The sequence below is a fragment of the Mauremys reevesii genome, linkage group 1 (genome assembly GCF_016161935.1).
Source record: "Mauremys reevesii isolate NIE-2019 linkage group 1, ASM1616193v1, whole genome shotgun sequence".
Taxonomy (NCBI): Eukaryota; Metazoa; Chordata; order Testudines; family Geoemydidae; genus Mauremys; species Mauremys reevesii.
In genome coordinates, this window is record NC_052623.1 from 141,342,726 (window position 1) to 141,358,241 (window position 15,516).

Below are 15,516 nucleotides of genomic sequence, written 5' to 3' on the forward strand. Positions count from 1 at the left end.
TATTTATTTATTTAATTTTGAGTTTTCAATCACTTTCAGATTACCAATTATTTACATTACTTTAAAACTAAGTGAAAGTGTTCAAAGGTGCCTCAACTTCTGTTTGTGCACACCTAATAAAATGGACACTCACACCTGATAACTTTGTGAGGTGTTTTCTTGAAAATGTGTATGCAAGTATCTGCACAAAGTAGGTCATTCTGAAAATTTTGTCTTTTACACATTTAAATGCTTTTTAAAAATGCTATTACTATTATTTAATCAGTTTTGTGTGCTTGATATGAGTGAGCTAAGAATGCTAATTTAGTCAGAATATACTGATGGAAGTTATTTCTGCATCTCCTGTAAGTGCAAAGATAGATAATATATAGTCGATCTAGTTTTGGTAATGAAAGGTTAGGAGATGTGAGTTTACTATGTCATAAAGGTAAAGAGAAAAAATGGTTTGGGGAAGAGCTCCTTCTTTTAACAGATTTGTGCTAATCTTTTAAAAAATGTTTTTGCTTTACAAAGAATATGTTGGTGACCCAAAGAGAAATGTAAAGGTTCTTGGAAACTATTTGATGAAAGCCCGACAAAAGACCAAACCGAAGTACGCAGCACGTTACCTAGTCCGTGTCTTGTTCCCCAAGGAAACATTGTTGTGTAGCATTATGGGTGTCAGTGCCCGGGGGCGCAGAACGTTGGATCCTAACAAGGTTGCTGCGGTTAGAGGTATGCTGACTTACAAAACATGTACAATTCACTTTTCTTCCTTAGCAGTTTTCTTGGATTCTTAAATTATGACCCTTACGTTGTGTCCTTCAGTCTACCTTTTTGTGACTCATTATCCAGCAACTATTATATTACCTGGTAGTGAATATTGCTCGACTCTGTACCTTTGGGTTCTGTGGGGAACTTTTATCTAGTTAACCTCAAATGCTCATTGTAAACTCTCAATATTTATGATAGTTTCTCTGATTACTCTAATTTCATATTTTTCTCATTAATCAGTCAGAGCTGATCATATTCATTTTGTATTATGAGGCCATAACACACATAGGACACAAGTTAATGGACATGTCAGCATTTTTCTCCTAACCCTCCATTTCTTCCTTGTTTGAAAAGTGGTGAGAGTGGCAATATTTTGAGAAATGCCCTTCCCAGCCCCAAACCCACGTGTGCCCACCTACGCACACACTAGCTACTCCTTTTTGTAAGACTCACAAATCAGGCATTCATTTATTTTCTCTGGGCAGAAAGCAAACAATAGTTCATATGAATAACAGAATGATGTATGTTATCCCATTTGCTAGTCCTGTCATCTCTACTGATAGGTAGTTTGTTTGACAATTTCCATGAATCTACTAAGTAATATTGAATAAAGAAAATGCTCCTTATCAGGTATAGGGAAACTTTTCTGATGCATCTCAGTCTTGTAATGAGATGCAGAAGTATACTGCTGCCTATCTTGAAAGTACCAGTCTACCATACATTTCCTTAATATAAGCTAAAATCGAAAACTCATTCACAAATCTTGGTAAGCACTTGAAATTGATCTCATTGTGTTAGCTTATTTGACTAAAGCTCTTTTTAGTGCTTCTTTATTATTACATAATTTAAAAGACTTCCTACATTTTGTGTGCAGAATTTCTTGCATCTCATTTCCCAAATTATGACCTGAGTGAATATGGAAGAGACTGGAAAACCTGTATCACAAACGTCAATGCCATGATCCGCTGCTTACGCTGTGAAACCAAAATAAACCCAGTAAGTCATCTCCAGGTGTAATAGTTATTAATGAGAGAGTAAATGTTTCCTTAAAGAATTAGATATATAAGTAAGTACCTCACCACCTGAGCCCCATAATTTAAGACTCTTTGGGACTTATTTTGTCATGGTTCAACACAGCTCCACTGACACCAGTCACAATGGTATATGTGAAACAGTGTCAGCATTTTTATATTTTATAATATTAACAAAAGAGACACACGTGCAAAATCCTAAAATGAAAATACAGTAATACTTGCCTATAGGTAGTAAAATTTGTTGCAACTTGTAGTAATTTTATTACCAATTTTACCAATAATTACCAATTTTACCAAAGTTTAAGTAGCTAGTTATTAGAAGACCTGTGTGATCTGAATTATTCCCAGTCATCTAACCATTTAAGAACATGAATAAATCTTTGCAGAATTGGGCCCCTGTATAACTAGCTACCCCACTCTCCCTGACTTCTATCAATAGTGCAGATTATCCTTTGTTAGAATTTATTTTTAAGAGCTCTTTATTAAGGATCAACTCAAACACTTTTAATGGCCATGTATTAATATTTACTTAAAACAAATAAAGTTACAAACAAACAAAAAATGTTTAGCAAAAATTACTGTTTAAGAACTGTTACTAATAAGTATTTTATTTCTTACATTTTTCAGTATTAAACTATTTAAATAAAACCATTTGCAAGTGCCCTTGTTTGGTTAAACTAATGGAAAGTGTTTACCCTTTTGTTTATCATACCACTACTATTAGGGATACACAAATTTATCTTAACCTTTCGATGGACAGTAAACTGTCTCCATGTCACTGGAATTTACCAATTAATGTATTTATAGTCTATTAACATTATTGAAAATTGAATGAAAACTCCCTTGTTATTCCCATCTATCAAACCCCTTCAGTCAGTGTCCTTCCAAAACAATCTGCACTGACTTCAGCAGTGTCTTCAATTACTCTAAATAATTGTACAGCAGGATCCTTTCCCAGAAGCCTTAACAATTATTTCACTCCCATATCCTGAACTATGTTGCAATAGCTAGGGGCTCAAAACAGTGTTGAAAAGATGGCTTACAAGTTAAACCGTTATTTTGATGTGCAGAATCAATGTTGCAGTTGTTCAGCTAGCTATAAAGGTTTCCCTGGGAAGTAGTATCTCTGAGATTTCTGTTGGGTGTAATAAAAGGATCAGAACTACTCTACCTACACTATAGCTCTCCTGGCCTCTTTAATTTAAACCAGGGATGTCATCTGTCTTCCTATTGTTCACGGATAATAGTCACCATTCCACCCAAAGTATCTCTAGCATGACTTCCAGCATTTCTCACTTTATCCATTTTTCCTCTCCACCTTGCAACCCTTGGGTCTTCAGTGTGTCTAGATTATGCTTCCCCAAGACTGTACCTCCACTGTATACTCTCATAGTATACTGTATACGCCCACATCTGGTCACATATTTCCAGCCTTTGCATCACACTGATATTTCATCCCAAGAACACCTGGAAATCCATGCAACTCAGCTTCCAAAGTGCCTCATTACACAAGGACCTCAACAATTGGCTGACATATGGCTCTTGTGGTTGAAATGTATGGTTAACAATTTCTCAAATTTGTGGAAACTAATTCCAAATAATGTGGAAATAATTTGACACACTTAACTGGAAAACTGGTAGACTTCTCCCAAAGCATATGCTAATCCCATTTGTGTGTTTCAGGAGACTACTGAAGGGAAGGAGAAACCTGCTGACACTCCAGACACATCCATTTGTGTGGATTTAAACTATAATGGGGAAGACAGTGACGTCAATTCTCAATCCTCTCAGAAAATGACCAGCTCAACAACAAACAGACTTCAGAATACCACATGGGATAAAGTCTCTGAGGTGTTCCATGCACCTTCATCCAATAAACTACAGTCTTTGGAACCAATGGGTAAGTTAGGAGACTTTCATCTTCTGGATTAACACAAACTGCATTTTATACAGTTGATTGAGAAGTACCATATGTTAAGATTCCAAAACTACTGTGCTAGTTTAAGTACAGGTAAGTGAAATCATTTGTGATATACAGCGCCTTGAATCCTACACAGTGGTAAATGGGGTTTACTGACCTACAGGACTGCTTTCCATTTTTCCCAGGACAATCCTTCAGTATAGGTAGTATGTCCCCTCATGGCAAACAGACTCTGGCAACAGATCACCTGTGACCCCTCCACCCATGTCCTTATCACAAACACATTTGCACTGTTGCTGACTAATTAGATTGGCGATCTCATCTGTGAAATAGTCCATCTAGCATTTCAGGAGTTCATTATTACCCCATTATTACCCCATTTTCCCACTTTATATGAGAAATAATAGATGTTCCAAGGCAGCTTGGCATATTAAAGAGGCAGAGAAATTTTCTATATCCTAATCTAACAGGCAGATCTGTCACTGTGCTAAACTTTATAACAATTTCCAATTTTTTATTTTCTTCCATTAATAAAAGTGCACAGTTTATAAATACAGCAATAAAACAAGATACTACATGGCATGCAATGGCTATAGAGATCTCTGGGGGAAATTCTCTGTGGCCAGTTCCCCAGGAGACGATTGGGTGGGACTTGTATAGGGCTTGAGCAGCCCACAAAAGAGGTGTCAGGACCCTCTTACTCAACAGGCCTCGTAATTGACTATTCTTTTGCTACATATAATGTACCTTTTATTCAGTGTGTGGCTCGCTTCTTCATTGAAATTAAGTTGTTTCAGAGTAATATAGAAGAATGTTCATTCTATTTTCATTCTCCACCCACAAGGTTTGAATGCTATCCAAAAGCAGCAATGCTTTTATTTCTTGGAAGGACTATTTATTTATTTATTTATTTATTAATTAAATAACACAGTACAGGAAGCAGTCCTGAACAAGTCAAGTTGCATAACTAGCATTTCTGAAAGTGTAACAAAAGCTCTGTTATGCTCCTGTACAGCAAAGCAAATATATATTTGAAATAAACTTTTTGGCCGCTTGGGGTGGCTTGCAAGTCTAAGCCATTGTGTTTAAAATACCTAGTGTTCCCAAATCCCACGTTCTACCTGCGTTATTACAACCATTTAGATACATGGAGTTTTATGCATTACTGCATGTAAGACTCTTCAGTGAGCAACTGTATGGGTCACACAGATAGGACCTTGATTTCTGAGGATCCCATGTCCTTTTCTAAAATTTTTCTTCCTCTCCTCCACATTCAGTATGTTGCACACTGGTTGTCTGCCTAGCTAGCTATCATTATTCCATCCCAGAGCTGCTGAATTTTAGTTCTAACTACAGTGATTCGTTTCATGAGTGTGCACATATCTTGTATAGTTTTGTCAAGTGGTTTGAGATCTTTCAGGATGAAAGATGCTCTGTGTGTGTGTGTGTGTGTATATGTGTATATATATGTGTGTATATGTGTATATATATGTGTGTATATGTGTATATATATGTGTGTGTGTGTGTATATATATATATATATATAAAAAGTTATTTCTTCTGGCCTTTCCAAGTAAGTAGTGTAGGGGAGAAAAAAATGTCTTCCAGTATAATGTGGTCCTTTGAAAGCATAGTAAACACCATTTCTGCAATGAAAATAAAATATTTCTCTCTCCAACTTCCTCTCCAGAACATCTTGGGAGTCCATGGCGCAATGTTCAGTTGCCCTTCTCAGTTATTTATGTAGCCAAGGGGAAGTCTCGGCCAGAGTTGTCAGCTCGCTATCTGATTCGCCATCTCTTCACAGAAGATGTATTGGTGAAGAGCAATGTGTATGGTAATCTGGAACGTGGCATGTGTCCACTGGACTGCAACAGGATCAATGCTCTCAGAGGTATACACAGCTAAACTCTCTTCAAAAGATGGGCTGGAGATAAATAAAAATTACTAACCTTGTATCCATAATAAATCATGCAGCTTCCGAAACATGACATGAAACTGCCATGAGATTAGAGGCACAACCAGTGGGAGGAATGAAGGGGGGATATATTTTTACCCCAACTCCTGATCTCTGCTAGATTACAAAACAAAACAAACCCTGGCCACATATTATCTCCCTAGGCCATCTAGTCACTTCTATGTATTTCAACTTTTCCAATAACTTTTTAAAAACAGACTTCATCATCAGTCTAGCTTTGACCCTTGTAACTTAATGGTGAGTTTGACTGTATTCTGTACTGGGAGAATGCAGTTCTGAACACTTGTTTTGGCCCAGTCATGTCCAAATAAAACATGCAAGCAAAACAGAGCTTGCATAAATAATTGATAATAATGCCCTACTTATCTGGTTATTTATCTTTAGACTTTCTTCAAGAGAACTACCCATCCTTTGATCTAAAGGAAACTGGATATGATTGGAAAGCATGTGTGGCTGCCATAAACAGTACAATCCGCAGTCTTAGACATGACCATAAGAAGGCTGCAATTGGAGTCCGAAAGAAAGTTTTGGCCACACCGCCATCAAGTGAAAAGAGTCCTTCGCAAAGCCCTACTTCAGTAAAGCCGTATGAAAGTGACACTATCAACCTTACAGACTAAAATGCTACATGTCTTACAACCATCTGACATCTAGCTGCAGTCATGCTGTAGGTTGTTCACAATACTATACAGAAGCCAATCTTGTCGGGTTGTCCCCAGCACTATATAATATACTCCACGAGGCCAAAACGGCGGAAGACCTGGGGTCCCTCCCTTCTTGAGTCACTGGCACTCATTCCCATCATAGAGCTGCCTTACTCCATTCATAGTTGGTTGCATGATGGGCACTTGTCTGACAAGCACCTACTTTCAGTGAAGTATTGACCCATAAGAGATCGTTTTGCCTTGAGGAAGTACACTGCACAGAACAGGAAAGAGAAAATGATTGTCCCCCAAGCAAAAGAATAAGGATTTAAAAGCCTATCTGGGTCAAGCTTGTTATGTTTGGGGAAGGAAACTTGTTCTAACAGCTGGATAATGTCATCGAAAAAATGTATAACATAGAAAGGAGAGTGTGATTGATATTGCACCACTTTGAGTTGTCAGACATCTCGTTTTTTTCTCCTATCCTACAGCAGAGATTTTGTTGTAGGATAAGGGAAGATGAGGGCAACTACAACAAATACAATTGCTGGTAAGTAATATTTTTCCTCTTCCCGATGGTTGGCTCTTGTCTGGAATGAATATTAAGAAAGAATATATATACAAAAATATTCTGGTTTTCTTTTACTCAATGTAAAGTACAAAATATATTCTTTTGAAGGGATAATCAAGGACTAGCATACCAACATAACCCACTGTTCTATGTTTGTTATATGTCCCCCTCTGTGTCTAATCCATTGAGGATAGGAGTCTGTTTGAACTTCCAGCTGGAGAACTTGGGTCCTGATCCACCGATGAAGACAATGGAAGGCTTTCCATTGGCTTCACTGGGCATGGCATCAAGCCATCGGTCCTTTAGCTCAAGCTAAAGAGACTCATGCTTTAGCTCTGTATGTCCTGGGTCATGATTAAGATGACAATTGTTACACTTATCCAGACACCTATAATAGTCACAACTTTTAGGTTTCTGGGCAGTTTGTGTGAACTATCAAGCATATTTGCTCCGTTTTTTTTGTAGGTTGTTGGTAGTTAGAAGCATTTGACATCCCAACCTTACAAAGTCAAACCCTGAAAGGTGAAAATGCAGACTCTCTTTTCAGACATTGTCTCCAAGATAGTCAGGATTGCTGGGCTTTGTCCCTCAGAAATAGTTACATATGTTCCTTTTTTCCTCCCTCCTCCATAAGATTTTATACATAATATGTTAATAAAGCATCTTATTTTGGAAATTACTTGACTGTAATAGTCATAATAAATATGTGAATAGAAAATAACTTTCCTTCCATTTTTTACATGACTATATATACATTTAGGCTTAAATGAATCATTTGAATGGATTTATTTTCACTATAGATTTTATGCTATTATTGTTTAGTCCTCAGATTAACATTTGAAATAGAGTTGTTCTTGTTTATGACCAACAAACTATCATTATTCTTCGTTAGGCTCCTCCTTGCAAAATACTAACAGTTTTAGAATCTAGTCTGTAGGTATTTCCAGTTACAAAAATCAGAAAAATACCAAAAATGCTTAGATATTTTTTCCAGTATTTGTAGAGAATTTTTCCACTGTCATTCACAGATGTAAATGTCAGAATGGCATATTTATAGACCTAGCTAACTAGCACTGAATTCTGTCAATGTGATGTGTACCTCTATCTTCCATTTTGAAGAGACCCAAATAACTGAACAAAAATAGTAATAGTTTCCTCATAATTGTACCAATTTTTGCTAACTTTTGTAAAATGTATTTTGCCCTTAGGAAAGAATATTTTACAAATAAAACTAGAATATATTTGCTCCTTTCCTGACTGAACGTGTATTAAATACTGGTGTTTCTTGTTTGGGGACCATGGTTGAAAGGTAGTTTTACCTAGAAAGGGGTTTTTTGGTTTCCTGTCAGGGACATGGGCTTTGGGAAGAGTTTTTGCCTAAGATTAGCTGGCTGCTTCTGCACATGTTGTAAAAAACTGATTATTTTGGCTATCAAAATCATAGATAACCAGATAACATGTCATTTACGTGAGGAAGTTGCAATGGGTTGACTAGAGGGATAACTTTATACTGATTTAGTTAAGCCAGAGCAAACCCTTGTATGGAAATGCTTGTTTGGGTTTAGCTTAGGTCGATTAGCAATCTGTTTTAAGATAACCAAAAACGAGCCATCATAAACTGAAATAAGCATGTCTGCAAAGTACTTGTACCAGTCTAACTAAATCAGTCCAGGAATTAATTTAAACTGGTGTGACTTTCTTGTGTAGACAAGATCTTATTCTGACATGATTCCAGAATGTAGTTTTGAAACTAGATTCAAGGTACTCGTTTCAGCATCTTTATACATCAGACTTAATGGGCAACTGACACAATTTAAGTCCAGAGGCCACTGCATGTCTACTTAGTAACTGTAACATTTAGAAAGCTAAAACTGTTGTTGATGCATCCATTGCAGACATGTGTGAATGACGGTGAGTATAGTTTTTTCACATTTTAATGCAGTCCAGTTTTTAAAATAGAACATGGATATGAAAAAAGAAAATGCAAGTTTGAAGAACATCCAAATGTAGCCATGAAACCTGGGGTTTGCCCATATGTTACACTGAGACTGAAAAGAGCTATTTGTCTAAAACGTTCTAGAATGAATTTACAGCTTAAGATTGAAATAAGCTGTACAAAAATACAAGGATACAAAAGTAAGTATTGCAACAAATTTGGGGCCTGATCCTGCAGTCCCAGCTCAAACTATGGACCTTAATGGAAGTTTTGTTTAGGACCTGCAGAACCGAGCCCTTCAGCATTAATTTCCAGATCACCACTCTCATGGGAAAACCTGGAGCATGAGCAAGAACATCTCCACAAATATTCCCTCAGTTTCCAATATATTGTTCCTGTGGGATTCACAGAAAGAGTTGGGGGAGGGTCTTCCTCTGAATTCTTAGATCTTGGGGGTTCTGCTGGAGGTTATAGCCATTCACACGGAGGTGGTCTGTCTCCAGAACAGAATGTTGGGTGCCTTCCTCCAGCTCCCAGGCAGCACAGCTTCATTGCAGGTATGTTACCAGACACTCCTACTCACCACACCCCTAGAATCTCCCACCACGCTGCCAACGATGCATGGGTGGGTGCGAGAGAGGGAGAAAGAGAAAAACAGTGAGCATAACAACACATCCACCTCCCCATGCACAGCAACCCCACTAAGGTCTCACGGAGGGATATTGGGGAGGATTGTGCTATGGAAGAAGGATGAGATCTGTGTGCTGATGGGCCCCATGGAATGAGCTAATTCTAACTCTTCCTGTCCTCCATTGCAGGGATGTATGTGTGTTTCGGAGAGCAATTGGGGGCTGGAATTCCATGGCTGTTGGTTGCATTCAGTTATGCAAGTTTCAAGGCATGTGTTGAAAATATCCAGCTTGTGGGCAGACTCAGATGTAGTAGGCATAACTCATTCCTTAGAACAATAATATCAATGTGTCAAAAGAAAAATCTAAAATAAGTTACTGAAATGAATATAATGATACAATTTATGTCAATACATACAGATTCTAGTAAACCAATGTTATACGCTAACAACTTTTTAGTTACTAAGGGTAGGTCTATACTTACCTGCCGGGTCGACGCGTAGAGTTCGACTTCTCGGAGTTCAAACTATCGCGTCTAATCTAGACGCGATAGTTCGAACTCTGAACGCGCTCCCGTCGACTCCGGAACTCCACCACCACGAAAGGCGGTGGTGGAGTCGATGGGGGAGCTGCGGACTTCAATCCCGCGGCGTCTGGACGGGTGAGTAGTTCGAACTAAGGTAGTTCGAGTTCAGCTACGCTATTCGCGTAGCTGAACTTGCGTACCTTAGTTCAACACCCCCCCCCCCCCCAGTGTAGACCAGGCCTAAATGAATTAAATGCAAATGAAACAGTGGATCAGAAGTTACTTTCTTACAGATGCGGTAAAAGATGGTGTCTATGTATAGAAAATAAGGGAATATAGCAAAATCAAGGCACTAGGTTTAATGCTGGAGGAATCTGGGGTTGGAGTGCATTAATTCTCTATACCCACTCTGTCCTTGGCACTTCTGGGATCACCAACCATAATGCTAATTGTGATGGTGGATTTTGTGATCTTTGTAATAAAAAAGCATCATTGCAGTTACATCTCTGTTAAGAACTGCACTGATTATCAAAAAGGGGAGTGGAGTCTACATTCTGAGTTGATCTAGCAAAAATGCAGTAATGTGTCATGTTATATTTCTAAAGCAAGATGAGACTTCAATGGTGAATTTAACTTCGAAATTTAAAACCATACAGTCAAATTTTCATTGACCAAAAGATCATTTTCCACTCAGTACTATTCACTTTGGTGTATAGCTGTTTTTACCAATTATGTAGATAACCTTCAAAAGCTGTTCCAATTGTACTTTTCAGTGGCAACTGTTAACGTCACTGAGTCTTCAAAGGTGAATAAGTTGCTTGTGTCTCATACAAGTTTGGATTTTCTTTGTTTTGGCATTAGTGCATGTTCTCCCTTACCATTTGTTTGGTTACTTTGGTCAGAGGAGGAGTTCAGAATGTGATATAATATGGATACAATATTTTGCACATTTTTATTGCTGGCTTGTGTTTATAAGAGTTCTTTGATGTAACAGTTACTTTGTACTTCCCTGGTGTAATCTCTGACTCAGTTTCAACAGAGTGACATTAGGGCATGAAGCCAGCCAAGAACTGCTGACTTTAAATGCTCTTTTTGTTGTGAGTTTGATTAGGTGCTTAAGCATTAAAAAAAATTTAAAACTTGCTTATAACTTCATGTTAAAATCCTTTTGGTCATTTAAATGCAAGGATAAGTATGATCATATTTACTATTGTTTTGAATTCCCTTTCACACTGTAGGATTTTTTAGAAAGACATGAGACCATCCAATTAGAAGTGCTTACAGCACCATCTAGCAAGGGCCTAAATAAGTTCCATGTTTAAAGGATAATAGTAAGCATTTTCACAATAAACATGCAGTATTGTGAGTTTCATTTTTATCTGAAATACAGATTTCAAATGCTCAGCTTGACACCTCTTGGATAGAGCTGGTCAAAAAATGTCCATTATTTTTTTTAAACTGAAAAATGACCTACTCCAAAAATGATTTTTTATTTTTTAATTTTTGTTGACATTTTGCAGTTGAAAACATTAGCAAAATGTTTCTTTTTTTTTTTAATGGAAGCTGGGGGTTTGGTAACATAGAGATACAAATAGATGGTTTATTAAAATAATTCATTTAAATATAAATCTGGAAATCCATTTCTGAATAGTGGCTTGCTGAAATTTCTTGAAAACATGCTGAAGCAACACCTGGCATATATGCTGAGAAAAGAAAAGAGCAATGGATCAGGCCCTGGAAAAGTCAATGAGAGGCTTTTAGCTGACATCCAATGGGCATTGAATCAGGCCTTCAGTCAGCGTATGGAACAAGTGGTCATTTTGAACATTTTTGTAATTAGTTGGGATGTTTTCTCATAAACTATTTCTGGTAAGAAAATCTAAAAGTTTTGCCACAGTAAGGACTTCAGAATTGTGTCCACAATGAGAATGTATTGAGCCAGTGCCGAAGGACAGTTTTGGTTTTTTTTAAGGAGGCATGAAATTCTCCAAGCTCCTGTCTTTGGACACAGAAGTTGCCAACTACAGATGAAAAGGTACAGTACTAGTGAAATCGTATCCTTTTTATTCTTGATATTGAATTCAGTGCAATCGAATATTTAATGGAGGCTTTGCGCAGACTACAGTGGAACGGTGTGGTTTTAACACGTGGTAACTAACAGTCTGAAAAGTCTAGCGCAGCCTTTTTTAGTATAGTGGGTCCAATAAAAGATACTACCTCACCCACCTTGTCTCTCTCATGCAAACAAGGCGGTGTATATGTCCAATATGTGCTAAGCTGGTTAAAAGTTAAAGCCTAGGCTCCAGGCGGTATGCCTTTTCTAGACTAGATTTTTTTTTTAACACGTTAACATATGCTAACATCCTACCTTTAAACCCTAGTCTAGACAAAGCCTTCAAGGTGGTTGACACCAGGAACTTACATCAGCATAGCTACATCACTCAGGGTTGTGAAAAATCCATACCCCTGAGCAACGGGGCTTATGCCAAACTACCACCCAGTATTAAGAGCGCTAGGGCGATGGAAGAATTTTTCTGTTGACCTAGTTACTGTCTCTTGGGGAGGCAGGGCTGCCCAGAGGGGGGCAAGTGGGGCTATTTGCCCCAGGTCCTGCAGGGGCCCCCACGAGACTTTTTCGGAGCCCCTGGAGCAGGGTCCTTCACTCGCTGTAGGGGGCCTGGAAAACTCTCCCGGGGCCCGGGCCCCTGGAGCTTCTTCCGCTCTGGGGCTTCGGCAATTTGGCAGCGGGGGGTCCTTCCACTCTAGGACCCGCTGCCGAAGTGCCCCGAAGACCCGCGGCGGGGGGTCCTTCCGCCCCGGGACCCGCCGCCAAAGTGCTGGGTTTTTGGCGGCAATTTGGCGGCGGGGGGCTCCCGCCGCTGAAGACCCCAGAGCCCCTGAATCCTCTGGGCGGTGCTGTGGGGAGGTGGATAGTGTCTTTACTGAAGCACTACAGGAGCACCACTGTAGCATTTCAAGGTGGAGAAGCCCTTATTGTTTGCAGGAATCCAGACTGTTTCTTTATGTGGTTTCCTTATAAGGTTTGGCCCTGCAGGCTACTGAGATTGGACGAAAGAAGTGCAGAGGATAGGGCTAGCACCGAGTAGGCCTGATCCTATGGCCTTTCTTCACACAGCAGTCCATTTTAACAGTTCTCACTTTTCAGAGAGGACCTGCATTTTAAGTGCAATTCTCCATATGCAAATAGTGACCCCTATGTTGCATAGTGCTTCCTGTGAAATGCTGACCACCCTCAACTCCTCTTGAAGTCAATGGAAATTGGATTGGGAATTACAATTATTTCAAGATCTTCATGCCACCTGCAGTATGTATTGCCATAAAAAGTGTGCCAAAAGCAGACACCAGGAGAGATTGATAATAGAGGGCAGCCATGAGGGCCTTCCACAGAAGTGCTTCTAGAAGTTGTCATGAAACTATTTCACAACCAGTTCCGTGTCTCATGATGTATTCTGGGCACAATGTTGTTACTGGCCCATTAGTTAGAAGTCGCCTCAACTACCTTCACTTAGATAGACCATAACAAAGCACCATGCTCTACAGGTGCCCCAGTGATGCTGTCTCACAACCCTGGCCTGTAGCATGCAGGATGGGGCCCTTAATCAGGACAGCCATTTCACCCAGATGTTTCCCTGTTCATTAATCAGGGTTTCTCAATTAAGAGGAATCTATGTGGTAGCAAAAAGACAGATGTGTCTTATCTATTTCAGTCTTTACTATTCCTGGTCTAATACCCTGAGCTTTGAAAACCTGCTGATCATTAATTTTCTAGTAGCAGTTGTGGCCCAAGAAGTTAACATTATGTTTGTCTGTCTGTAATGTTGGCTTAGTTACTTGACCCCTGTCCCTTTCTACTCAAGCTGAGGAACAAAGCACAGTTACCAGGAGGACTGTTGGGTCATGCATCACGCAGAGTATGCTAAGCGCACCACTTCTTCAGCCTGTAATTTAGGGACAGGATACTGGCTGCAGCTCATACAAACCTTATACTAATAGTGCCTAGCTCTTGTATCGCCATGCTCATCGGTAGACCTCAAAGTACTTTATAAAGGAGGTTGATATTATTATTCCCATTTTACAGATGGAGAAACTGAGACACCAGGAGGAAAATGCACACGGTCACTTAGCAGATCAGTAACAGAGCTTGGAATTGAGTCCAGATCTCCTGAGTTTAGTCCAGTGCCATACCTACTGTGCCACACTGCCACCCATGAAATATTCTCCACTTCCTCTCTTTGTTTTTCTTCACTTTATTTTATTTTATTTGTGTGGAAGGGACCCTCACCCAAGTCTTCTCTGCACTGTACAAACATATAGAGATAGTCCCTGCCCCATGCAGCTCACAATATAAGTTAAATGGTCTACAATCAAAGAGGCAAATTTGAGCAAGTTTATCTGGCCCAAATGCAGTGGAATAGTAAAGACCATCTGTGCTATATTGCCTTATGGGAAAAGCTCAACAACAAATATAACCACAAAGAAAGACATGGCTTGGTTTACTCGCTGATGGTTCAGTGATCTGGATTCATGGTAGTATCCTTGATCTTCCTCCTATCCTGCCTCATTGGAGTCAGGAGTCTTCACTGGGATTTGGCAACAGATGTATAGAGAGGAATTATCTGAGTTATCTGATCCACAGGATAATTCCCTTCCCTTTAAGCAGTTACGCTGGCAGGAAATTTGGGGAAAAAAGGACCGCAGAAGCCATTTAGGTTGACTCGATAACCTGTTTGTATTTTAAATGCAGAGGTTCTGTCTCCTATAATCTTGGTTAAGGGAGTAGAAGAGAAGAAAGCAGAGAAAATGCAATGCCCTGATGTCTGTGGCATGAAAGTGCAGAATATAGACACAAGTTAAAATAAAATGTCAAAGGTAGAGAAACTAGAGAGAGCATTTTAATAGTATAATCCTCTCTGACTTTACTGACCCTTACTTTATATTTTTCATGTAGTTATGTAAAACCATTTAAACTAAACTAAATAAATTATTTAATATGTTAAGTGGTCAAAAGATAACTTTTCATTGTAACTATTTTCCATTTTCCTTGTCACAACTCTGAAGGAAGATTTAGTTTCCCTTTTAAAGCATGTGACCTTTTGGAAAACAAATGGATCTGTAAAGGCTGCTTATTGTATTCTAGAAAATAAATTTAAAAGATTTTTTAAAAAATATTAAAATTGCTCTTCCATGCATTTCAGAGGTTTTTCTTTTCAAATCCTGATAAGACATTTTCAATAAAATGTCGCTCTCCCTTTGCATGCATTTGGATTATAAATGGGGATTATTTTTCCTACTGGTTTATCTCTGATGGAAGATGCAAGTACAATTGTAATAACTACCTCCTTTTTAAAAAAACAACATATACAATAAGCAGCCTTTACCAATCCCTTTTGATGTATGAAGTCCTGTATCGAATGGCTATTCTGCAACAGCAGGCAGCGGGGTCTTCTCTTTTCAATGCTTTTTGTCTTTCATTTTAATAAATACATTTTTAGTGATCATGGGA

General features: G+C 38.8%; 1 protein-coding gene across 8 annotated transcripts in view; it reads left to right on the top strand.

Annotated features, from left to right (window-relative positions):
• The window catches only part of BEND2 (BEN domain containing 2), a 34,697-nt gene extending 26,552 nt beyond the window's left edge, over positions 1 to 8,145 (top strand). For all 8 annotated transcript variants that reach the window (XM_039504500.1, XM_039504427.1, XM_039504568.1 and 5 more), the window contains 5 exons: positions 514 to 714; positions 1,628 to 1,749; positions 3,471 to 3,687; positions 5,399 to 5,602; positions 6,071 to 8,145. In XM_039504500.1, the coding sequence (XP_039360434.1) occupies positions 514 to 714; positions 1,628 to 1,749; positions 3,471 to 3,687; positions 5,399 to 5,602; positions 6,071 to 6,306 (980 nt within the window). In that variant the 3' untranslated portion in view covers positions 6,307 to 8,145. The remainder of the gene's footprint in view (positions 1 to 513; positions 715 to 1,627; positions 1,750 to 3,470; positions 3,688 to 5,398; positions 5,603 to 6,070) is intronic.
• Positions 8,146 to 15,516: the final 7,371 nt, after the last annotated feature.